Below are 25,873 nucleotides of genomic sequence, written 5' to 3' on the forward strand. Positions count from 1 at the left end.
TATTTTTTTTAACGTTTATTTATTTTTGAGACAGAGAGAGACAGAGCATGAACGGGGGTGGGGCAGAGAGAGAGGGAGACACAGAATGGGAAGCAGGCTCCAGACTCTGAGCCATCAGCCCAGAGCCCGACGTGGGGCTCGAACTCACGGACCACGAGATTGTGACCTGAGCTGAAGTTGGACACTTAACCGACTGAGCCACCCAGGCGCCCTATCAACCTCAATTTTAAAAAGTAGTATCAGTTTCCTCATGTGGAAAGGGAGGGATTTGAATTATTTTTAAGATTTCTTTCACTTCTATAATTTTTTAATTATGTTCTATAGCATGGGTCATGCCATCTATGAATACCCATTAGTATGATGCCAAAACATGGGTGGGAGTACCTGAGACACCCCAGTTTCCAAGCTTTTCTCAGCAGGACGCAGCTGTGGTATGGCGAGAGCATGTGGCCTCAGTGGCAGGCTCCCTGGGCTGCCTCTCTCAGGCAGACACTGCTTTTGTCCTGCAATTCAAGACAGGCTTGAATTGGAGCCTCTGAGGACCCAGGTTCTGAGGCAGGTAGAGCTGCATTTAACTAAATTAGGAGTGTTTTATTAATGATCATGTTGTGACTATTGCCCATGAAGGCACCTTAACACCTACAGACAAAGTAGTTCGTGGCAATTTTCTTTCTTTCCAAAGATCTTCCCCAAGAATGGTGTATGGTCTGGCGCATGGGTGCAGTGAGTCATCAAAGGAATGCTTTTAGACCTCCTGTTCTTCCTCTACTGTCTCTTTCTGATCTGTGTCAAACTGCTTTGGGTTTTGATGAAATGACTTGTGCTATATTATAGGGTCAACCTGCCTGTGTCCTAGCTACTTGGTTCCTGTACCCTCAACCTTGCCCAGGTTGACCTAGCACATGTTTCCCAACCAGCTGGTTTATATCTGTTACGTCTGTAGCTGGAGATGAAGTGTCGTACACCTGTACCCAAGGCTCAGCTAGTAGCTTGGGCCTGAGCAATGAAAATAAAATTGACTGTTTATTTCACCCTAGACTGGCCTTGTGTGCTGGTGTGTATATATGTAGCAGTGGTGGCATATAAAACATCTGGAGAGAAAGGTTAGTTCCCTTAAGACTTCCTGAAACTTTTCCAGTCTCTATTAAGTGATTTTTGGAGATACCAGCCTGTGTATTTTAGGGGCTGTCTCTGGGCTGGTCCTGGGGACTTTATTTTGGGGCTGTACCTCTGCTCATAAGTGACTATTTTCTTTTTCCTTTCAGAGCTGTGACCTGTGGTCCCTAGGGGTGATTATCTACGTGATGTTATGTGGATACCCTCCTTTTTACTCCAAACACCACAGCCGGACTATCCCAAAGGATATGCGGAGAAAGATCATGACAGGCAGTTTTGAGTTCCCAGAAGAAGAGTGGAGCCAGATCTCGGAGATGGCCAAAGATGTTGTGAGGAAGTGAGTCCCCATGCTACAGAGTGGGGAGGCCAAGGAGGCCTAAGGTGGTGGAGCACAAGGGAAAAGTCATTGGTTTCCCAGGCATGTTCCTTCCTGTTTGCACATCATAGAATTCTCATCCCTGCGGTCTGAGATGAGAGCTCTGCATTTCCACCTTGATGAAAATGGAGCTTTGCTCCCACCTGCTGCATTCTTAGAATTTGTCCTCAGGGATGTGAACCCAGGTCCCTCGGTAGCTACTGTCTTTGTGAACATTAATTTAGGACCTTAAGTGGTAAGCCCTGTGGTGTGCCCTTCCTGCATGTTAGCCAGTCACGTGGAAAAGACGTGGCATCAGGAACTGAACTCAGGGGCTAAGATGACAATGACACTTTGGCTTTTCATTCTTTGGCTGCTGGGGGTATGCGGCTGATTGTGTAGGCCTCTAGACTCCCCACTGCTGAGATAGATTTAGAAGATTTAGTCCTAGTGAGTGGGTGAGGGAGAGTTGACAGAGTCCTTTGGTAGCTGAAGGACTAGGTAAGAAGTCAGACCTAAATTTGAGGTGTATTTGCCTTTCCTGCCCGCCTGTGTGGGAGGCCCAGTTGCCTGGGATTTGGGCACTCTTCCAGCATTCCTACTGCTTTGTGTTCACTGAGCAATTTTCCCTCTTTTGGTTTCAGTTTCTTCATCTGTAATGCGATGAAGATAGGCATTAACGGGGCAGTGCCCGGGAGCTGTCTCCTGACACCACAGCCATTTCTCTGTGGAGATTACTCCCTTTCAAAAGTGAGCTTATCCCACTGGTTAAGGATCTATGTATATAAAGGGGGACTAGTTTCTAAAATCTGTAAGTAAAACTTCTTAGGAGGGCGGAGGGCAGAGGCAATGTTTACAGCATCATTTGTCTTCCCATGCTGTTTCCACACTGTATTCTCAGCTGCTTAACCAAAACATCAGTATCCTCTAAGTGGTTCTTTGTCAGTTCTGTAGAATATATTTCCTGTCCCTAGAGTGACACTGATTATCTTCTTTCAGCTTCGGGATTCTTTTCTTCCTTTTTCTTTTTTCTTTTCTTTTCTTTTCTTTTCTTTTCTTTTCTTTTCTTTTCTTTTCTTTTCTTTTCCTTTCCTTTCCTTTCCTTTCCTTTCCCTTTCCCTTTCCCTTTCCCTTTCCCTTTCCCTTTCCCTTTCCCTTTCCCTTTCCCTTTCCCTTTCCCTTTCCCTTTCCCTTTTTTTCTTTTCCCTATGTTTGTTTGTTTTTGAGGCGGGGGAAGGGGCAAAGTGAGGGGGAGAGAAAAAATCCCTAGCAGGCTCCGCACTATCAATGCAGAGCCCGATGCGGGGCTCACGCCCACAAACCGTGAGATCATACATGACCTGAGCTGAAATCAAGAGTCGGATGCTTAACTGACTAAGCCACCCAGGCGCTCCTTGGATTCTTTTCTAAATAATCCTTTCTTTAGAATCTGAAGCTGTTTGTTCAGAATGACCCAGAGGTTGCAGAGAACCTGAAAGAGCAAGTGCACGTGTTGTCCTGACTCTGACATTTATAGTGGGAGGATACGTAGTTGGAAGGAGGGGCTGTAAAAAGCCTAGGAAACATGCTGAAGTGAGCTAAGAATTGCATCAGCATGAACAGACAAGATGTAAAGAAGTACGATCAAAATGCAGATGGTACATAGCAATACATTCAGCTTAGAAGGAAATGCCTTCCCCTCTCAGAAACTCTAAATTTTTAGCTTTTGAATGTTTTTGGAATAAAGGGTTCATACGGTTACATCTGTCAGTTTTATCACAAGTAGCAACCTGGATTTTCATTACTAAATGACCCTCTTTGTAGCCACTATCAGCCAAAAGAGCACTTTGAGTCCCATTTGGAAATTGGAGCCTGCTGTCCTAAAAAACATGAATGTGGAGATTCAAGTCTCAGGAACTATAAGCTGTATGTGGGCTTATTGAACCTAGAACTCAGTCTGAAGTATCACTGGATTAAGCCTTTTCCTGTGTTTTTTATCTCACTCTGTCTAGTATAGAAAGGACTAGCAAAGGACAACAGTGCCCTCACAACTAGTGGCTAGGGACTAGAACCCCACCCCTTCCTGCAGATGGAAAGCCTAAGCTTGTAGGAGTTTGTAGAAAGTCAGAAGCTGGAGCTGGTAAGAACCAGACCCAGGAACTTCCTGGCCTTCTGGAAGCAACTATGCACAGCACCCTGTTGGCCTTTTCTCCACAGGCTCTTAAAGGTCAAACCAGAGGAAAGACTTACCATCGAGGGCGTGTTGGACCACCCATGGCTCAACTCGACAGAGGCCTTGGATAATGTGCTACCCTCTGCTCAGCTGATGATGGATAAGGTTTTGAATGATGCTTACTTTGTTTACCAAAAAGGCTTTGTTGAGAAGGAATGCTGGGACAAAGTTCAGCGAAGGCTCAAAGCGGAGCAATACAGAGAACTCAGTCTTTACCAGAGAGGTGTCCCTGCTTTCCTGAAAGTCAGGATCTGAAATAAAAACTTCTTTGCATAAAAGACCAGATCAGGGCCCAGTGAATACACACTAAAGGAAAACCCAAATCCTTCATATTTGTGCTGTGGGGTTGAAGGGCACATAGTACTGTGAGACACCCTCCCTTCCCCTGAGGGGTTTAAACAAGACTGGTTGGAAAGACCAATTTACCTGAAACAAGGAGGGAACATTTCAGACATCAGAGCTTTGCATGCTACATTTTCTATGAATGCTGTGGGAATTCAGAAAAAGAGAACATCTTTGAAGGGGTGTAACTAGGGAAGAGTTCCCAAAGAGAAGGCAACCCTCCCATATTTTAATTACTGCATGGCAGTTTTTAACCGGTTCATGGGTTTAGCCATGAGCTGCCTCAAAGAATATGAGCAGACAGCATAAGTACCCAAGTGTGGGGAACACCAGGAGCAAACAATTACAGACCGAAGTGCCTGAGTGGGAAAAATCACCTAGCTTATTAATGGGAAGTCCGGGAGACATGGGCCAGGCTTTGAAAGTACACAGAGGAGCTTAAGTCTTAGTAGCGCATAACTGAGGGGCCTTTGTAAATTTGGGGGGAGATATTTGCCACAGGGAAGGTATTTAGGGATGGTCAGCCAGACTTGCAGACTTGCCAACCTAAGACTTCTGCAGTCATCTGCAAGCTGAGGGGCAACTCTAGGAGCAGAGAAGTAGAGACATGAATAGACTCTATTTTCTGAGACAAATTTCTACAGTTTTTGATGACTTAGTAGATATTAAGGGGACAACGGGTGTCATATCTAGTGATACCATTGACAAATAGAGGGAAATCAGGAACAAAGCTGGTTTAGGTCAAGGCAAGTCTGTTAGATTTTAGATACTGTTTAGATGGACATGTAAATGAATGAGATGTGTTGTGTGGGACTATAGTGTAGTTGAGAGGTAAAGGCAGTGATGCAGACGTGAGTTTTACCCACTTAGAAGGCACGGGGTTGAAGTGTGAGAAAGGGTAAGGGAATAATAGGAAAAAAATTTTCAGTCTTCCCTTAGTTGTGGTGGAGTATGGGAAAGAAAGGGCTGGAAAGAACAGAGTTCTTTGCCATATCTGATTTTGTGTCGTTGTCCTCCTGGTTTAAATATGCCCAGTAGTCCAGAATTGGTTTGATCAGTCCAAAATCCTGAGATAATTTAAATCGGCACATGGGGGTTATAGTGTGGCTTTCCTCAAGATCTTGGGATTGAAGAAATAAGATTGCTTTCTGGAGTTACTTTAGACTTAGTGTATAATGAAGCCAAATAAGGATATGCAGAATCTTCCCAATGAGAAAGAGTGGCCCCTAGGCCTCTAAGGTGGAACTGCAAGGTGACACACCATATATTCCCATTTTTGAAGAAATAATGGGGTCGTGATGTAGGTTGGCTAACTCTGAAGTGCAGAAAAATGGCCACATATATAGATGTTGGATAGTGTCCATCTAAGCCCTGCCTAGGAGATGGAGTCTGAGCTGACAACCTTGAGCTATTCTCGTCTTTTTGATTGGGCCATCACTGATAAGGGTGATGTGAGGATCCAGTGGAGTTTAGCCAAGGCCAGCTATTATAGTTCCCTTAAATGAGTTCAAACTCTACCTGATATAATTGCATGCTTAACAGGGAACTACTTTTTAAAACTATCAAATTTTATTGTTGAAATTCAAATAGTACAGAGGTATATAAAATAAAAAGCATAAATTCCTTTTCATTCCCCTGGCCTCAGTCTCACCCTTCAGAGATGAGGTAATCTATGGCTTAATGTATCCTTACTGATCTTAATTTTGTGGAGACACACACACTCTCACAGTTTGGCCTGTTTAAAAATATAAACATGGGATCATCTTGTTCTTAGAAAGCTTTCTGCTGATTATTTATCTTCCTTAATTGGTCTGCCCATAGTAGGAGCCGGCACTGGTCACAAAGACACAGACTTCAAAAGTTCTAGACTCCATTGACAGTTATTTCTCATTGTAAATTAATTGACTGGCTTATAGATCAGTTTCTGATGATCTACCATGCTTATCGTATGAAGTAGTTGGGGTTCTGAGCCATCAGGGCTGAAATGATTGTCTACACTGTGGGGGCAGTGAATAAATGCCACTACAGGAGACTTCTCAGGCAGCAGCTTACCAGCCTTTCCCCTGATGGCCACGAGTGCCTCTCTTTACACTTGCTCTTGCCAGTGACTGTGAACATAAGTCTTGTTAGCACTTCTTACTTGCATTTCTGTCCACACGCAGGGAAGAAGAGCTAGCTGTTGTATGGCCCTTGGTTTGCCTGGTATTCCCTGGGCTTGCCAATCCGTGGGGAAGAATGCTCTGGCTTATCAAAATTTGTATACTGCCAGCATAACAGTGAAACTACCTTCTTAGTTCTTTGAGCTTCTCCTTCCTACTCTCTTAGATTGGCTCTTTAGGTGCCCTGAAGTGAGTGTGAAAACTGATGACAGTGTTTACATTCAGGCGGTGGTTGCAGGAATCCAGCAGGCTCATGCAGAACAGTTGGCCAACATGAGAATCCAGGATCTGAAAGTCAGCCTCAAACCCCTGCACTCTGTGAACAACCCCATTCTGAGAAAAAGGAAATTACTCGGGTAACTAAGCTTATTTTGTGGATTCTCCATGGTTGGTGTGCCTGAGTGCAGGATTGGGAGAGGTCAGCCAGGGGTCTGCCCTTTTTCTACCTCTTAAGAGGGTGGAAAGGATGGCTTGTTAAATAGCATGAGGAGGTGGAGACACTCTATAGTTAATCATTTATCTGAAAAATGTGCTGCCTTATCTTTAGAGTAAACAGCTGTGGAGAGTTGGTTTTTGAGGTTTCACCTTGTCATTACCTCTCTCCCAAACTTTTAAAGCACCAAGCCAAAGGACGGTGTTTATATCCACGACCGTGAAAATGGAGCCGAGGATTCAAATGTTGCCTTGGAAAAGCTCCGAGATGTGATTGCTCAGTGTATTCTCCCCCAGGCTGGTAAAGGTCACGCCATTTACCAATGTTCCGTGTGTGTGAGTGTGAGTGTGTGTGTGTGCACGTGCTCACATGCACATGACAGAAGGAGTGGTTTAATTTGAGGCTGTCTGTTTCATCTTTGTGTTGTAAGAAAATAATTATATAAATTATTTAAATTTATATAAATTATTATGTAATTTTATATATGTATAAATCTGTGCCCACTAAAAAGAGAAGGCAGTGGGAACTCAGAAAGGTGGTAAGTTTCGTCCCTCTTTTGGTTTTCTGTGAAACTGCTAGTTGACGTCTAATTGCCCGCGTCTAGTGCAGCATGCAGTTTTGTGTTTTCTTAGTTTGTTAACGAGGGCACAGGATAGAAGATGAACGGAAAATGGGGATAGGGTCAGGATCAGCTTGTGAAGGTCAGGAACGTTTCTGGAGCCTTTAGAGTACAAGGCCGTCATTAACTTGTGGATATAAAGAGAATACCTCCCAAGTTCAGAAGTGACCCCTGCTGCTACTTGTATCATGGGCAGAGTGTGACTCATGCATGTCTCCTTTTGAGTGGCAGCTTTCTTTTAATACACTCACTGGGGTGTCATGGACTCTCCTCAGCAGATGAATGAGAGGCTTCAAGTAGTAGACCAGAAAACCATCCAGATTTCTTGGGTTTTAAGAGAACTCCCAGGGTGTACCGTGGCTTCCAAAGTAAGAAATGAGCCTAGGACAAAGAGGTGGTCCCCTCAGCCTTGCTCTCCCTTCGTCGTTTGGTCTCTTAGGTTAACCAGGTATTCTTGCTCAGCAGCAGAGTCTGACTCTGCCTGTTTCCCATACCCCAGTGCTAACACCCTGGGGCCACGAGAGGAGTTGTGTGAGGCTGTCAGAATAAGAGTTCAGAGCCCAGAAGTGGCCTCCATATAAGGTAGGGACTAGTAGTAACAACAGCGTCTGTGAAAGTTTGCCCCTTAACTCACCACTTCTCAACAAGCTGGACATCATGTCCTTCCGTCTCTGACACTTCACATCCCATGATGCCACAGGAAAACGCAACTTCTTCTTCATCTTTATTAATAGGAGAGAATGAAGATGAAAAGCTGAATGAAGTAATGCAGGAGGCTTGGAAGTATAACCGGGAATGCAAACTCCTAAGAGATACTCTGCAAAGCTTCAGTTGGAATGGTAGGAAACTTACTTCTCCCTTTCTCCATGAACGCGGAGAAGTCAGTACATGTGGAACATGGAGGATGTCTGGGGGCTGAGCTGGGGCTGTTTTGAGGGGAAGTGAGGCTAGAAAGTGAGTGGAGTACTCTGGGATGGGGTTAGTCCTGCTTAACTGCACAGGCATGGACGTCCAGCCCTCTCACTTGCTTTCCAGAGTTCAGATGAACTTTGTGCTGCAGATTCCACACTGCAGAGCCCCAGTCTCACACCCCTTGGGTACCTTACTGGATCCCTGTTAACAATTTCACTCCAAACATTTGGAGACTGACCTTTTTTTTTGTGCATTTCAGGTCGTGGATTCACAGATAAAGTGGATCGACTAAAACTGGCAGAAATTGTGAAGCAAGTGATAGAAGAACAAACCATGTCCCATGAATCCCAATAATGATGGCTTCAGACTTTTTTTTTAACAATTTGAAAAATTATTCTTTAATGTATAAAGTAATTTTTATGTAAATTAATAAATCATAATTTCATTTCCACATTACTTAAAGACGCTGTATAGATTTAAATACAGAACTTACTCATAGTATAGTTCATTTGTTTGTAAGAAAAGCTCAGTTCCTAGAGATATACTATTACTCTAGGACTGTTTTCTCATATGTTTGTAAGATGATAGATGGTATTGTCAACAAGATTGTTTTATTTGTAATAAAGTATACAAAAACCATTTGTCAGTGATAGACAAAGGGCCGACGATACTGACCTGTCTGTTCAGTAAACATTTGAATCAAGTACTGTGGAATCTGGGCTCACTCACCCTGTGTATTTGCTTTCTGCACCATCGGTAGATTAGCTCTGGTGCCAAACAGATTTTTGTGGATCCATATTGCAGACTGCCTGCTGGAACCCACAGGATGCCAACTCCCATGATAGAAGAGGCAAGGAGCTGAGGCCTCATTTCTCTTGTCCCTAATTCCTTAGAGAAAAGTGGTAACATTTCTCTTTTTTTGGGGTCAGATCTTTTCAAAGGTATGGGGGGTTTCTTACATCTAACAAGATTTCGAGTTTATTCTTTTCATGTAGAACCAGAGCTTCATTCTGCTCCTCTAAGGTCCTGCTCAGTCCTCTTCCCTTCCCCACAGGCCTCACCAAGCTCTGTTGCTGCTGCTTCCGTTTTTCTGTTTTCCTGGCCCTTTTTATCAGATAATTTTTCTGAGAAAGTTACATATCATGTAAACTAGACTACTGGATTAGCATCTAAAATGGTCCAGTTTTTTCTTCTAAAGCTGCCCTTTTACTCTCTGATATTTCAGCCTGCGCTTCGTGTTGGCATCCCCAGGCTACGTCTATTTCGTTCAGTGCCCTTCATTTTCAGGAAGGGTGGTTTTCGGCCAGAGATCAACTGTTTGAATGGAAAACAAGGCTGGATGCTTTTTTAGTTTTCTGTTGTGCACACGAGCTTCCATAACAAACTGTTATTTGTTTGTGTGTTTGGCAGTTTTTGGCGGGTGCCTGTGTTGGTGAATAGAAGGGCTAACAGGCAAACTCCAATTCACAGAGCAGAAGAAGATGGTCGCAGGTGCAGTTCTTCACTTTTGTCCTGTCACATTCTCTTCGATCAAAATTGACCTCACAGAGCTCACTTCTTTTCTTATGATTTGTCCACTTTGCTGAGCATGTCCTCAGGATGACATTTGGTTAGTATGCATCACATGTATGTGACTGACTGGAAATACATGATAAAAACACAAAGCATCTTATAAGGATTACCTTGTCATATTGGGTAATAGATACTTTTAACGGTAAGGCTCCCTAATCTTAGGTGACTAATAACTGTTGTAAATGGATACCCTGTAAGGAGAATTCAGTGCTTTTAAATACGGCAAAATCGAAGAGTTAGGCAGCAGAGAAAAATAAAATGTTTTCTTATTTATTGACCAGAAGACTTAGCTGAGAGTTGAATTAAGGGTTGAATTAAGTTATTGTTTTTTTAGTGAAATGCAGTCTTACAAATCGCTTACTGCAATCAGGAAAAATGCTGCACTTATTTCTAGAAGAACAGAATGAATGTTCACCTGTTGTTTTTCTCAGGGCAGAGGTATTGGCTGGAGGAAGGAAGGCCATAGTTAACTTTGTTACTCTTTTTTTTTCAGAGTAAATACTGGTATGCCCAGTCTACCATTAACTTCTTGATTTGTTATTAAGGTACCTTCCAAAGGCTCTGGATGATTTTTTTTTTCCTTTAGCATGTGGTGGATTTTAGGCATGATCTAAAAGGACATCTACAATAGTGCTTCCTTTTACTCTAAGCAACAGTTGCCCACATTTTAGTCACACCAGGCCGAATTAATCTGGCCCCCAAAAGAAGTGCTGCGTCCACATATGCCCACATGGGAGAGCTCCATGCTGGAAGCTGGTGAATACCCTGGAGGACAGTCTAGCTGTTGTAATGCAAAAGTGGGTCTTACTTTGGACCCCTGACAGAACAGTAGTTCCCAAAGGACGCAGCACTGTTTGTGGTCTTCAAAGTGGAATTTCGTTTGTGGGGTTTGTAGGCCAGTAGCAAATTCTGTTTTGGTGTGCCAGTCAGGTTTCCTAATAAAGCAAATTTCACATGTAACTGGATGTGAAACAAAATCAGCTTCGTCTCTTCCTACCTCTAAATGCCTCTACCTGCAGGCAGTTCACATTGTAAGAACAGTTCTTGTAGGCAGGAGGTTAGAGTCTCCAGTTTTCCCACATGATTTGCTAACCCTCTGTTTAACCAAAACCATTACTTACCACTCAAATGCCTATAGACTTTAACATAGTTATAAATCTGCTTGATGTAAAACAATTTGTGTATCTTTCCGGTTAAGTGTATAAGCATAGGAAAATACCTGTCAGATACCTGTCTGAAACATAGGAGGATAGCTTTTTAGCTTTTTAAAGCTAGAAATAGGTACGCTTTTTAGGGGCACCTAGCTGGCTCATCAGTGGAGTGTGCCACTCTTGATCCTGTGTGATGAGTTCAAGCCCCACATTGGGCATAGAGCCTACTTAAGAAGTGAAAAAATTTTTTTCTCTAAATAACTTTTTAAGAAGAGTTTGTTGTATTCATGTGAGAAAGAACAAATTGAAGGGATTATTGGTTAAAGAACTCAAATGATCTAAATCAGACCTTGTCTGTGAACACGTATATGTGTATGTATTAAAGAAAATGTGTTTCAATTTAAAAACTGAAAACTTGGATACACTTAGCTTTAATTATATTTCTATTTATTTAAAAAGTAGTAGTGTTCTTTTATTATTGATTTGGTTCTTTTATCCCACAAAATGACTCAATTTGTCCTACATGTTTGGTTAAAATACAGGGAAATACCTTAAATTTGTATTAATTTCCAAATTATATAATTGGAAGAGGCTTTCTTCTCTTATATAAAATAAAAGAAGAAATCTAGCTAGAAATCACCTTACCTTATTTGCTATAAATTTCTTAATATTTGCTAGATGCTAATGATGCCAGATGCTAATGATAAATTTTATCATCTGTATTAGGAATTAAATATAATTGAGGTGACCTGCTCTCCTGCTCACATCTGAGATCCTGTGGTACCGAACCATTCCTTTTGAACTAGATAGGGCATATCTCCATTGTTGAGTGTTAGTTGTAGTCATAACCCTTACTTCAAAGGTTTTATATTGTAAACGTTTGACTTGATATAAAATTATTTATGCAAGATAAAATATGCACGGTCTTATTTTAGTTCATCTTAGAATGCACAGGAGAATAACTATGCAAAGAATGTGGATAGATAGTGCTTTTTCTCCCTTTCGATTTTGTACTGCCAGGAAATTGACACAAAACCAAATCCAAAGACTTACACAGACAGTACAGTTCAATTTTAGTGAAAAGAGTGAAGAAATCTTCAAAAAAATTCTTACAGACTCCAGTTTTTATTTTCTTGGTGAAATGGTAACTAGATACCTACTTAGTTTGTTTTTGTGTTGGGTCTGTTGGGAGGAACTGAATGTTGATCCTCCTCACATATTTCCATGGTAAAACTGAGCTCATTTCATTTGTCACTTAATATGTGCATTAGGAAAACTTCATAGCAGAAAAAAGTATGTTTATATGCAGATATAAAATGTCTAAACTGAATGTGTAATGAACAAAGGCTGACAAAGAAGGCTTGGGCTGCGAAACAGTATCCTGAATGCTACAGAAATGGGGACGGGAGGCTTGGGTAACAGAGAAATTTGTCCTGTTCAGAGATCCCCAAAGGATCCCTGTCCCCTCCCCCCAACCTCCTGCCAGAATGTTGGATTTCAAAGAATGAACAGATTAACGGATATCAGGAGTAGTGTGGCCTGGGTTTGAGAATAAGGATAATTTGCCTGAGTTATAGTACTGGCTGGATCATTACAGTCTGCCCACATGGCATCTCTCTGTGAGGACAAAGGGAACTTACCCAAGGAACGTTAAAGCTACTGCTGTTGGAAGGAAGTCATATGGTAAGGGAACTAGAAAAGGCCAAGAGCAAGTAGAAATACAGTCCCTAAGTCTGTAACCCAAGAGCCGGACAGCAGCCATCCCTAAGGGAGCCAGCCCAGATCTGGGGCTGATACTTGAGTCTCTGAGGCTCAACATGCTAGGCAGAGCTGCTGCTGTAGGACGGAAGCCCTGCAGTGCCAACTGATTCACAATGGCTGTTTCAGTGGCAGCCTCTTTGAGACACCCTGCCTCTATACTGTCATCATGGAAAAACCAAGGGGCCTCGAAAGAGGGTAAGGTAAAGTTTCAGATTTGGGCTCAGCAGAAGAGGAACTTGAGGCTGGGGCAAGTGCCAGAACCCTCGTGTGTCAGATTGGGGATTGTGCTGCTGTTGGTGATTTTCCTGCCAAGCATGTACTGTGACCTGGGATCTGTATATTACTCTTCTTATGAAACAGTCATCCCCAAGAGCCTGACAGTCAAGGGAAGGGAAGACCCAGTGGAAAAGGCATCCTATATGCTCTTAATGCAGGGCCAGAAATGGATGATTCACCTGAAGGCGAAGAGAGACTGTTTTGTGAAGGACTTTCCAGTCTTCAGCTACCACGGTGGCGTCCTGGGGCAAGAAATGCCTTTCATCTCACATGACTGTCACTATGAAGGCTACATAGAAGGAGTCCCGGGTTCTTTTGTTTCTCTCAACACCTGTTCAGGCCTCAGGGGCATCCTGATTAAGGAGGGGAAACCTTATGGCATTAAGCCCAAGGACACTTCGAAACGCTCTGAACATGTGTTGTACGCGATGGCACACCAAGCTCGAGTCTCCTGTGGGGTCACTTCCAAAGGCAGCCAAGTGGCGCCTGCCAGCCGGCAGCAGGGGAGCAGGAAGCCTCACAGTCCACAGGCACCGTCCTCCTTTTGGTCACACACCAAGTACGTGGAGATGTTTGTCGTGGTCAACAACCAGCGGTTCCAAATGTGGGGCAGTGACGTCAGTGAGACAGTCCAGAGGGTCATGGACATCACCGCTCTGGCCAACAGCTTCACCAGGGGGATAAACACAGAGGTGGTGCTGGCTGGAATGGAGATTTGGACCGAGGGGGACCTCATAGAAGTCCCGGCGGACTTGCAAGTTACACTCGGGAATTTCAACAGCTGGAGACAGGAGAAGCTCTCCCGTCGTGTGAAGCACGATGTTGCCCACATGATCGTCGGACATCGTCCTGAAGGAGACGTGGGACAGGCATTTCTCAGTGGTGCCTGTTCAAGTGGCTTTGCGGCAGCCGTTGAGTCCTTCCATCATGAAGACGTCCTCCTGTTTGCAGCGCTCATGGCCCACGAGCTTGGGCACAACTTGGGTATTCGGCACGACCACTCGGCCTGCGCTTGTAGAGATAAACGCTTGTGCCTCATGCGTGAAAATATCACCAGAGAAGGTGGCTTCAGCAACTGCAGCTCTGATTACTTCTACCAGTTCCTCCGGGAACACAAAGGGGGCTGCCTATTTAACAAGCCTCGGCCCCAACATCGCCTGCGTAGGAATGCAGAGTGTGGAAATGGTGTGTTGGAGGACAATGAGGAGTGTGACTGCGGACCTGACTGTAGTGATCACCGGTGCTGTGACCAAACATGTAGGCTGAAGGAGCACGCACAGTGTAGTGATGGACTATGCTGTTCTGATTGCCAGTTGAGACATAAGGGATTCATGTGTCGTCCTGCTCTTGGAGAGTGTGACCTCCCTGAATATTGTGATGGTACCTCCGGAGAATGCCCCATAGACCGCTATAAGCAAGATGGCACATTGTGTGACAGAATTCACTATTGTTTTGGCGGCCGGTGTAAGAACCCTGATAATCAATGTGTGGATATATATGGGTCCCCTGCAAGGTCTGCCCCAGAACACTGTTATATTTCCATGAACACCAAAGGAGACCGGTTCGGGAACTGTGGCTTGTGGGCCTCGTCTAGGACAAAGTATGTTAATTGCTCTGATGATCATATATTTTGTGGGAAACTTATATGTACAAATATTAGACGGATACCAGCAATCAAACCCCACCATACTCTGATCCAGGTACCTCACAAAGATGACTGGTGCTGGAGCACGGATGCCTATAACATGACTGACATCCCCGATGATGGAGAGGTGCACAACGGCACTCTTTGTGCCCCACACAAAGTCTGCATGAATTACTCCTGCACTGATCATGCCGTGCTCCACTACGACTGTGAACCTAATGAAATGTGTAATGGGAGAGGAGTCTGCAACAATTTAAGGCACTGTCATTGTGAGGCTGGCTATGCACCCCCTGACTGCAAAGCTGCAGGAAATGGGGGTAGCGTGGACAGTGGTCCCCCGGGACAATCCACTGATGAAAATCTAAGTGCAGGAGGAAGTGGCAGTCCTACTAAACGTAAGACTCAAATGAGGGCTCTTGGCAGCATAATTTTCATACTGCCCGGATTTCTTCTAGTATTACTGTTCATTTTAATACTTTCCATTACCCTTAGGGCTAGAATTGAGTCACTAGAGACGACAGGAGGCTCCTCAGAGGAGATCTCAGAGATCACAGAGACTACTGTGGACAAAGAGATCACACAGCCCTTACAAAAGCAACCCACAAATACTGAAGAGAAGGGTCCAGAGGAGGCTCCACGGGAAGACCCCCCACTAGAGAAGGCTTCCCTACCAGAGGAGGCCCCCCAACCACAGGAAGTCCCACCGCCAGAGGCCCCACATCCGGAGCTTCCACCACTAGAAGCCCCAGGAGAGCCTGCACCATAAGAGGTAGCAGGTGAAGGACAGGAATAACCAAAGGCAGAATAGTGGAGGAAGAAGTCAAATACATCAAATACCTCAAGCACTGAGTGGGAATGAGAGGCTCATAGAGACAAAGATGAAGTGAGAATTGAGAGCTCCAGTGGCTCTAACTGGACTACAGGGTCTAGAGAAACAGTAACCTGGGAGGAGGGAACCCAGATTTCAATACTGCTTGTAATACTTTGGTTACACGTTGATATAAGAACTCATATACAAATATCCTGCAGTTCTGCTTTTTCTCATTTCACGAAACAATTTTACTTAAGCTCTTCTCGTGGATCATTGCTATCAATGTCATGTATTGTGTTTGGGTCAATATATGAACTAAAGTTATTTTTCAGGGCAATACCATCTTCCATCTACATTGTTTGACACAGTGTATTATCAGAACCTATGTCATGACTGTCCCTGGATTATTCACCCAAGTCACATCAGTGCATTATTTAGGAACATTATCTATTGAGTACTCTTATTGCCATGAAGTTTCTATTCATGATATAGAGGTAATTTAAAATAAATAAATGGCAATTTTTGGATGAAGCATCGCTTCAGACTCCATGCACCCTAGTAATGGGCTTTTTTATATTAAGGCTCTCTGGTGGGGCTGCATCTGATTCAAGGGTCTGGGTGAATGCGGCAGGAATGGGCAACTGAGGCCAGGAGACATGTGCACAGTGGTGTGGAATTCACATTTGAATATTTGTTAATATTCTGGATTTATTAATTTCTATAAGGCTGATATTTTATCTACAGATCTTCAAAATACCTGTAACACATTAATTTGGTAGATATTTGTAGAGAGAGCACAAACACATAACAATAATACTACTGTGCGAGACACTGTGTGAAACACTTAACATTCGTTGCCTTAATTTTATCTTCCCATCTACACTCTGAGACCTCCATCTGCTACATGAGGACACAAACATCAAAGAGTTCAGGTGGAACCTGTGTCCTGCCTCAGGTACGACGGAATCTACATTCCCCCCTGCTTCATGAGCCTGGCCTTCAGTAAAAAAAGTGACCAGAACAACGATCGATATGTCCTCAATTGCCCAGAACATGGCTTCTTCCTCAGTGACTCTAACGAAACAAAACCTTTACGGGATGGATGCTGATTGCTGTCACGAATCTACCACGTTGTGTAGTCATTACTGATGAAAAGTGCCTTTACCCCATTACATCCTGACCTCCTGGAGTGGCAGGTTCATATCCTACTCAGCTTGAGGTCTCAGCTCATTGTAGGTGCTCGGTAAATGTTGACCAAGTGAAGGACTTAGCCAGAACCAACCTTAAAATAGGAGGGTAACTTCTATGGATGACACTGGCCAAAACCTTGCTCAGGTGCAGTGTTGCTGCTACAGGTCTAGCGTTCTGAGCCTCAGGGAAGTTCCTGAGCATCAGTCCCTGCCGACACTTTTGCTGAGTCCCTCTTCTAACTGCTTGACCTACGTGAGCGGGAAAGAGCAGACAAAAGAAGGATAAGACCTGATTTCTGCTTTTTAGAAGCTTACATTAATTACTTTTGGTGGAACAAAACTAAACGTCAGGGGAAAATTCAAAATCACGACTTCAGGTATGTAAGATTCTAGGTCATGAGATTTGCTGGTAACCGAATCTCAGAGTGTTTTATGACAGATCAGGATTTGCGGTGAAAACGTACCATTAATTAGTAGTCAGCTGAGAGCTTTGGGAACAAGGGCAGACTGGGTAAATGAAGGCCCCCACATGTAAACTTGTGGTTAGAGACTTTTGAAAAAGATGTGGAGGATTTCTGCTGAAAAGCACTTCAGTGGAGAACAGGAGGGATGACATTCCTAACTGCACATGTGATGGGGACTATGATAAAAGGTAAAAAGCATCACATATTTTTGCTAGCTTCTCAAGTATACAAACAGAGGGATTGGCCTCAGAGCATGGACAATTTATCCACTACAGTAGGAGGAAAATCTAGGTACAGGTGGGCTCGCCCGGCTTCTACATGTGGAAGTTCCCTTTCGATTGCTTCCATTTTCTCAGTGAAATGTGAGGCAAGAAGAAATTAGGGTGACCTGACCGGTGAAATGTAGGAAGAGGTACACATTGAGATCACAAATGGGCCATTAGTCAGCATGGTTGTGAGTTTTCCTGAAGACACTTTCAGCCATTCAGGGCAGGTGTTCAGCAAGTACAAACGAATAACATGCAACAGATGAGACATCAATCACAGCACCCATACCTGGGAGTCATTTATTCACTCAGTAAATAATTCTTGTTCATCTACTCTTGGACAAGCACTCTTCTAGACCTGAGGGTATAAAGGTGAACAAACTGAAGTGGTCACTGGACATGTAGAGGCCACATTCTAACACAGGGGAGACTTTTAGGATACCTGGTTCACAGCGGGCATAACCTTAGCATCATGCCATATGTCAGGGCCATCCCGAGAAGGGTGTGGGCCTGGACTCACCCACTGACATGCCCATGATACTCACACTCGCACGTAAGAGGAGGCTGCTCTATTGGCCTCTCCCATACACACTTTTGGACAGTGTCATAAACAGAACTTGAGGAACCGAGCTTTGAAGATGTTAAAACATAGGCGTATTGACCCGTGCCCCACGGGTCGCCAGCCCACTTGGGTCTATCCTGCGGCACAGGCCCACCACCCCATTTGCCTTAGCGAACAGACTGGCCTGGGAGATGTGCACGTCACTATAATGCCTCACTGAGGGATAAAGGACACTCTGAGTTATCATGTCCATGTGTTACAGAGCAAGAGGTTTAGAAGAGGGGAAGTGAGCAACAGAGGGTGCCCACCAAAGATGTCTAAGCCCCCTGGTCTGGAACACTTGGAGTTAGTCAAGCAACGGACAACAGGAGGGGTGGGGGCGGGGCGTTCCGTGTGGCACAGTTGAAGGAGGCATGCAGGTTTTGTTTCCACTCTCAAGGGATGGTCTTGCGTTTTAGAGTTCACAGCCCTTCGTGATTACATCACTCCACGGTGTCAAAAGGACCGTAGCCACGGAGCACCGAAGCTGATGCTGTGGAAGGAAGTCACAGAGAAAGGACACTATCTGAAGGATTACAGAGAGATCAGAGAGACTGGAAAGGACACAGCCAGAGGCTGTGTCTCTCAGAAGTAGGCAGCAGCCAGCCACCCTTCCTACAGCCAGCATAGATCTGGAGCTAATGCCTTGACTCCATAATGCCAGACTCCCATGTGAGGGTCGGCGTGTCAGGGAGGGCTGCTGCTAATGGACACAGGCCGCACACCATCAACCGATTCACAATGGCCATGCCAGTGGCAGCCTCTGTGAGACACTCTGCCTCCTCCTTGTCTTGTCTACAGAAATACCAAGTGGTTACACATGAGGCTGGCAGAGCACTTCCGACTCGGGCTCCCCAAATGAAGGGCTCGAGGTGGGCACTAGTGGTGCCGGGACCTCCGTGTGTCAGGTTGGGGATCATGCTAGTGTTGGCGTTGATTTTCCTGCCAACCTTGTACTGTGACCTGGGATCTGTATATTACTCTTCTTATGAAACAGTCATCCCCAAGAGCCTGACAGTCAAGGGAAGGGAAGACCCAGTGGAAAAGGCATCCTATATGCTCTTAATGCAGGGCCAGAAATGGATGATTCACCTGAAGGCGAAGAGAGACTGTTTTGTGAAGGACTTTCCAGTCTTCAGCTACCACGGTGGCGTCCTGGGGCAAGAAATGCCTTTCATCTCACATGACTGTCACTATGAAGGCTACATAGAAGGAGTCCCGGGTTCTTTTGTTTCTCTCAACACCTGTTCAGGCCTCAGGGGCATCCTGATTAAGGAGGGGAAACCTTATGGCATTAAGCCCAAGGACACTTCGAAACGCTCTGAACATGTGTTGTACGCGATGGCACACCAAGCTCGAGTCTCCTGTGGGGTCACTTCCAAAGGCAGCCAAGTGGCGCCTGCCAGCCGGCAGCAGGGGAGCAGGAAGCCTCACAGTCCACAGGCACCGTCCTCCTTTTGGTCACACACCAAGTACGTGGAGATGTTTGTCGTGGTCAACAACCAGCGGTTCCAAATGTGGGGCAGTGACGTCAGTGAGACAGTCCAGAGGGTCATGGACATCACCGCTCTGGCCAACAGCTTCACCAGGGGGATAAACACAGAGGTGGTGCTGGCTGGAATGGAGATTTGGACCGAGGGGGACCTCATAGAAGTCCCGGCGGACTTGCAAGTTACACTCGGGAATTTCAACAGCTGGAGACAGGAGAAGCTCTCCCGTCGTGTGAAGCACGATGTTGCCCACATGATCGTCGGACATCGTCCTGAAGGAGACGTGGGACAGGCATTTCTCAGTGGTGCCTGTTCAAGTGGCTTTGCGGCAGCCGTTGAGTCCTTCCATCATGAAGACGTCCTCCTGTTTGCAGCGCTCATGGCCCACGAGCTTGGGCACAACTTGGGTATTCGGCACGACCACTCGGCCTGCGCTTGTAGAGATAAACGCTTGTGCCTCATGCGTGAAAATATCACCAGAGAAGGTGGCTTCAGCAACTGCAGCTCTGATTACTTCTACCAGTTCCTCCGGGAACACAAAGGGGGCTGCCTATTTAACAAGCCTCGGCCTCAACATCGCCTGCGTAGGAATGCAGAGTGTGGAAATGGTGTGTTGGAGGACAATGAGGAGTGTGACTGCGGACCTGACTGTAGTGATCACCGGTGCTGTGACCAAACATGTAGGCTGAAGGAGCACGCACAGTGTAGTGATGGACTATGCTGTTCTGATTGCCAGTTGAGACATAAGGGATTCATGTGTCGTCCTGCTCTTGGAGAGTGTGACCTCCCTGAATATTGTGATGGTACCTCCGGAGAATGCCCCATAGACCGCTATAAGCAAGATGGCACATTGTGTGACAGAATTCACTATTGTTTTGGCGGCCGGTGTAAGAACCCTGATAATCAATGTGTGGATATATATGGGTCCCCTGCAAGGTCTGCCCCAGAACACTGTTATATTTCCATGAACACCAAAGGAGACCGGTTCGGGAACTGTGGCTTGTGGGCCTCGTCTAGGACAAAGTATGTTAATTGCTCTGATGATCATATATTTTGTGGGAAACTTATATGTACAAATATTAGACGGATACCAGCAATCAAACCCCACCATACTCTGATCCAGGTACCTCACAAAGATGACTGGTGCTGGAGCACGGATGCCTATAACATGACTGACATCCCCGATGATGGAGAGGTGCACAACGGCACTCTTTGTGCCCCACACAAAGTCTGCATGAATTACTCCTGCACTGATCATGCCGTGCTCCACTACGACTGTGAACCTAATGAAATGTGTAATGGGCGAGGAGTCTGCAACAATTTAAGGCACTGTCATTGTGAGGCTGGCTATGCACCCCCTGACTGCAAAGCTGCAGGAAATGGGGGTAGTGTGGACAGTGGCCCTCCTGGAAAGCCACATGATGGAAATCCAAGTGAAGATGAAAGCAGAAGTCATAGTGTTTCTCGTAGTAATTCTGGCAGAGGTTGTGAGAATGAAGATGAAAGCAAAGGCCTTTCCAGGATGGTGTACTTATTCGCCTTATTTCTTTTAATAGTATTTTTAAGTCTGATTGTTGGTGCCATTATTGGGGCTGGAAAGGAGAGATCACAGTGCCAACAAAAGGTTCTAGAAGATACTCAAGAAACTGTACCAGAAACAGAAGTAGGCAGATTAGAGGAAGAACCAGGGGGAAAAATGAGTAGTGACAGGAAGAAGGCGAGTATAGCAAATACCTGAATCATTAGGTGGAATAGAGGCTCAGTGGAGCAAACATGAAGTTTACACTGACGGCTGCAGGCCCTGACAGGAAGTCTACAGCCTGTGGAAAGGTAAACTGTGCGAGGAGGATTTTTCTTCTTCAACTTAGTCACTGGTTATCTATGCATATGTAAAATCACTTACAAAAATATTTCAAATTTTCATTTTCACATTTTATGAAGCATTTAAATTAAACTTTTCTCATGAAATATTCAGATAAATATATTGCCTTAGTAGGCTCAGTTTCTGAGTAATCTGTCTTTTATGGATATAATCTTCCACCTATTTTACTGGGTGTACAGCATTATTTATGCTTCTATATATTGCAGTCCCAGGCTTTTTCACCCCACTTAAAACTACACATTATGTTAGAAAGTTGTTTATATGTTCATTGTTCTAATTTTCCCTGTGAAGTTTATTCATGAAATGAAACGATTTTAAATTAGTAAGTAAGTAAATATATGTGTTCAAACAACACATCACTTTAGGCTTTATATGGCCTATAAACTGGATGTCCTTTAGTTTTGCAGTTTCTTGAAAGAGCTCCATTTAATTCAGGATGGTATGATTACTCTGGTTGGGGTAAATGGGCCAGAGGTGGGCAACCTAGCCAAGAAGCAATCTTGACCAGTGCTCAGTTAAAATACCCGTTTTACCTTTTTCTATTTTCTGCTTTATTAAAAATATTTGTTTCTCAATTCCTTTATTAAGTTAATACCTGTTGAGTGAGTGTAGAAAGGAACAGAGCTTTAAGTGGTACTTAATTGTAAAGACAGCACAAACACATTTAATAACTACATAATCCAATAGCACAAGACACTGTGTAAAACACTTTGCATTCCTTGCCTTAATTTTATCTTCCCATCTACACTCTGAGACCTCCATCTGCTACATGAGGAAACAGACATCACAGAGTTCGGGTGGAACCTGTGTCCTGCCTCAGGTACGACGGAATCTACATTCCCCCCTGCTTCATGAGCCTGGCCTTCAGTAAAAAAAGTGACCAGAACAACCATCGGTATGTCCTCAATTGCCCAGAACGTGGCTTCTTCCTCAGTGACTCTAACAAAACAAAACCTTTACGGGATGGATGCTAATTGCTGTCACGAACCTACCACGTTGTGTAGTCATTACTGATGAAAAGTGCCTTTACCCCATTACATCCTGACCTCCTGGAGTGGCAGGTTCATATCCTACTCAGCTGTGAGGTCTCAGCTCATTGTAGGTGCTCGGTAAATGTTGACCAAGTGAAGGACTTAGCCAGAACCAACCTTAAAATAGGAGGGTAACTTCTATGGATGGCACTGGCCAAAACCTTGCTCAGGTGCAGTGTTGCTGCTACAGGTCTAGCGTTCTGAGCCTCAGGGAAGTTCCTGAGCATCAGTCCCTGCCGACACTTTTGCTGAGTCCCTCTTCTAACTGCTTGACCTACGTGAGCGGGAAAGAGCAGACAAGGGAAGGATAGGACCTGATTTCTGCTTTTTAGAAGCTTACATTAATTACTTTTGGTGGAACAAAACTAAACGTCAGGGGGAAATTCAAAATCACGACTTCAGGTATGTAAGATTCTAGGTCATGAGATTTGCTGGTAACCGAATCTCAGAGTGTTTTATGACAGATCAGGATTTGCGGTGAAAACGTACCATTAATTAGTAGTCAGCTGAGAGCTTTGGGAACAAGGGCAGACTGGGTAAATGAAGGCCCCCACATGTAAACTTGTGGTTAGAGACTTTTGAAAAAGATGTGGAGGATTTCTGCTGAAAAGCACTTCAGTGGAGAACAGGAGGGATGACATTCCTAACTGCACATGTGATGGGGACTATGATAAAAGGTAAAAAGCATCACATATTTTTGCTAGCTTCTCAAGTTTAAGGGAATCATGATTTACGTATGGGGTGATTACGCTTAGCTAATTAAATGGTGTTCTTAAAAGACCAAAAGTCAGATGGAAAATCGAGAATCAATCAATAAAACCTATTTAAAACTTCACAATGTTTGACAACAAAATGTACAAAAAATTAGCAGTATGGAAGTGGCAGGTAGAATAGGCTATTTTTAGTTGCTGTCCTTATGATTGCAAGACGAGGTTGAAGGCAGGGAACAAAGGTTAGGACAGGCTATTCGAATGAACTTCCTCTGAAAAACTGATAGAAAATGGGACATGTTTCTAACTGCCAGGTAGATCTTAAGAAGTGTGGAACCCCCAAATTCCAGGGATTAAAGGTTGGGGTTCTTTAGGATCTGCTGTAGAAGGGAGGTGACCAAGTTTAAGAGAGGAGGTAGGGGCACTCTGGTTTGAGGTTCAGCGTTCTGCATTTTGTGTGATTGTTTCTACAAAGCCCACTCTTTCACCGGATTCCCTCCCCCAGCATGTTTGGGGGATTCTGAGGAAGGCTTGATTACGTATTCCAGTGATCTCTGTTGGTAGTCACTCATGACCCAGCCAGCTGCAGCCCCAAGAGATTCTGACAGTGACTCCTTGCCGTCCTTCACCTGCCTTCCCTGGGTGGCTATTGTCCTCTCTGTGCTCCCTAAGACTGGTGGAGACCAAGACCCTTCCCTTAGTTTCCCAAAGCACAGCTAAGTCCAGGCTCTAGATTTTTATCCAGACTTAGAGGGAGCAAAAGGAAACGTAATATGGAAAAGAACGCACTCGGATGTGGCATTAATGTTCGTGGAGTCCAGAGGTCATGTCTCTTCCTCCCTGGGTGACTTGGATAGGTGCTCTCTTTCTTTGGATGCCCCCAACCTGACATCTTTCTTCATCCATGCAGGAGTACTCTGGGGAATATCCTCATAACTTGGACTCAAACACCAACCTCTCCTCTGGGGCTCAGCTGAAGGAAAAATAAAAGATTTACCTTCAACACAGGTGACATTATCAACCTCACAGGGATGCAGTTCTGCACTAAGTAACGTTTTGCCCTGGTTTGCAATGTTTCTTGACACCGTATTAAAAATTGAAATAAAATCTTCCAGTGTTTACAAACTTAATTTCAGAACAGAATGTTGCTGTTTCCTTTGGGCAAATATGCTCATTGAAATGTTTTCTCAAGACCAAGGTAGACTTCTTCCAAGAATGTTTGCAAAATGCTGACTTTTTAAAATTAATACTCCCCCTGATTCTGGGCATTTATCTTTAAAAAGTTTTGGACTAGGAAAGGAAAGGAAAAAAGGTCCATACCACTTCTGCTATTTAATAAAATTATGCAAGTTTTACGTGAGGAGGTTATGCTGCAAGGAAATGCATGAGGGTAAGCAAGGTGTTGGGTTAGTATGTGAATGACAAAGCCATGGGGACTCTTCTCACAGTTAGAAAACTATAGTTAACATATCTACAAAAGAAACAGCAGAGATGGAATCATGGCTGACCAAGTGTTTACAAGCACCTGCCCGTTTTACTGCTGTAAACTACTTAACCAGGTTTCTTAAGGCCTTCCTAAGCTTCTACAGACACTGATCTTGTCACCACAGTCTGGAGTTCAGGAACTTCCACTGCTCTCTCGTTTTCTAGAGCAGAAGATGTAAACCTGGTGTGGCATTAAAGGGCCGTGACAATTGGGTCCTCCTGTCCTTTGTCTCCTATGACCTTTGAAAACATGCATGCCCTCCTTCCTCACCTCAGTATGTCTGACAGGAAGGACCCGTGTCCTCACTACATGCCATGGCCACTTCCCACTCTGGGCTTTTGATTCCACCAAATGACCTTACTCTTCCCCACCCCTGCTTGGTTCAACCATCACAGCTCCGGACAGGCTCCAGCAAACCTTTCTCTACTTTTCTGAAGAAAACATGGGTTCTCTCTGAGGATACTCACGGAAAGAACTAAGAGGGGAGTCGGTATGAAACAGACCATCAAGTGACGGTTTTCTACAGAACAGCAGTTACCCATCCTCGTCCTTCCTTGAGTGAAATCTCCGATTAGTACTTTCAGCACAAGAAATGTGTTTACTCAGGTGACATGTTCTCAGAATCTCAAATTCTGGAGGTATTCATGCATTATTAGAGAAATGGAAAAAAAGCCGTGTGAGACACAAAGGGAGTGAGCTTCGAAGCCGCGACATTTCTTCTAGTAACGCGTTTCCAGTGGCTGAAGAATCACAAGCAGGGTGTCAGTGCGGACAATTTCGCATGAAAAAGGTGCAGGAGAGAAGGCCCTCCCTCATGCGTCCACTGACCCCTTTTCCACCCAAAGCCTTCCTTTATGGTCCATAGGTAAGCTAGGCCAGTAGAAAAATACAGCTACGCAATTAAGTATGTGAAATAAAGCAAAGGCTACCAATTCAGTGCTTTGTAAAAATAAGAACAGACCCCAACTTGGAGGTAACTGATGTGTCAGGATTTAAGAAAAGCCCACAGACAGGAATCTATAAAACTTTTGCAACAAAATGATACCAGTACATCAGATCCCCCAACTATTCAGAGTCTCTCCTGAAGTATTTACATTTTCTATCACAATATGAACCTAGAAGAAGAAACCATTAGTTTTATTCATGATTTTTTCCAAAACAGATACAATTTTTAAAAAATGTTTGTTTATTTTTGAGAGAGAGAAAGAGACAGAGTGAGAGCAGGGGAGGGGCACAGAGAGAGGGAGACACAGAATCTGAAGCGGGCTCCAGGCTCCGCGCTGTCAGCACAGAGCCTGATGTGGGGCTCCATCTCACAAACTGTGAGGTTGTGACCTGAGCCAACGTCGGACACTTAACCGAATGAGCCACTTGGGCGCCCCCAAAACA

The 25,873-nt window shown here is 44.4% G+C and overlaps 4 protein-coding genes across 18 annotated transcripts in view; 3 read left to right on the forward strand and 1 right to left on the reverse strand.

Moving 5' to 3' along the window:
* MAPKAPK5 (MAPK activated protein kinase 5) overlaps window positions 1-8,787 on the forward strand; it is a 42,259-nt gene extending 33,472 nt beyond the window's left edge. For 3 of the 5 annotated variants that reach the window (XM_086681710.1, XM_086681707.1, XM_086681709.1), the window contains 6 exons: window positions 1,266-1,453; window positions 3,668-3,788; window positions 6,410-6,540; window positions 6,802-6,923; window positions 7,971-8,075; window positions 8,408-8,787. In XM_086681710.1, the coding sequence (XP_086537836.1) occupies window positions 1,266-1,453; window positions 3,668-3,788; window positions 6,410-6,540; window positions 6,802-6,923; window positions 7,971-8,075; window positions 8,408-8,502 (762 nt within the window). In that variant the 3' untranslated portion in view covers window positions 8,503-8,787. The remainder of the gene's footprint in view (window positions 1-1,265; window positions 1,454-3,667; window positions 3,789-6,409; window positions 6,541-6,801; window positions 6,924-7,970; window positions 8,076-8,407) is intronic. The other 2 variants (XM_086681711.1, XM_086681708.1) reach the window with 1 other exon arrangement.
* Window positions 1-25,873, reverse strand: part of TMEM116 (transmembrane protein 116) — a 173,498-nt gene that overhangs the window by 26,443 nt on the left and 121,182 nt on the right. For 4 of the 11 annotated variants that reach the window (XM_086681721.1, XM_086681719.1, XM_086681717.1 and 1 more), the window contains exon 11: window positions 19,953-23,971. The exons of 1 other annotated variant lie outside the window; for it this stretch is intronic. In XM_086681721.1, the coding sequence (XP_086537847.1) occupies window positions 23,823-23,971 (149 nt within the window). In that variant the 3' untranslated portion in view covers window positions 19,953-23,822. Of the gene's footprint in view, window positions 1-7,679; window positions 7,959-8,672; window positions 9,787-19,952; window positions 23,972-25,873 lie in introns of those variants that run through there. 6 more of the 11 variants (XM_086681716.1, XM_086681713.1, XM_086681725.1 and 3 more) reach the window with 6 other exon arrangements.
* On the forward strand, window positions 12,321-15,915 carry LOC112851460 (disintegrin and metalloproteinase domain-containing protein 1-like). The gene is given in 2 exon segments (XM_025914971.2): window positions 12,321-15,283; window positions 15,285-15,915. Coding segments are annotated over 2 exon segments (2,694 nt in total). The 5' UTR covers window positions 12,321-12,745; the 3' UTR covers window positions 15,441-15,915.
* LOC112870501 (disintegrin and metalloproteinase domain-containing protein 1a-like) lies at window positions 18,228-21,357 on the forward strand. Its single transcript, XM_086681706.1, has one exon. It carries the CDS (start codon window positions 18,543-18,545, stop codon window positions 21,111-21,113), a length of 2,571 nt encoding a protein of 856 aa, XP_086537832.1. The 5' UTR covers window positions 18,228-18,542; the 3' UTR covers window positions 21,114-21,357.

The sequence above is a fragment of the Puma concolor genome, chromosome D3, assembly GCF_028749965.1.
Source record: "Puma concolor isolate L17-30 chromosome D3, mPumCon1.1.hap2, whole genome shotgun sequence".
NCBI lineage: Eukaryota > Metazoa > Chordata > Mammalia > Carnivora > Felidae > Puma > Puma concolor.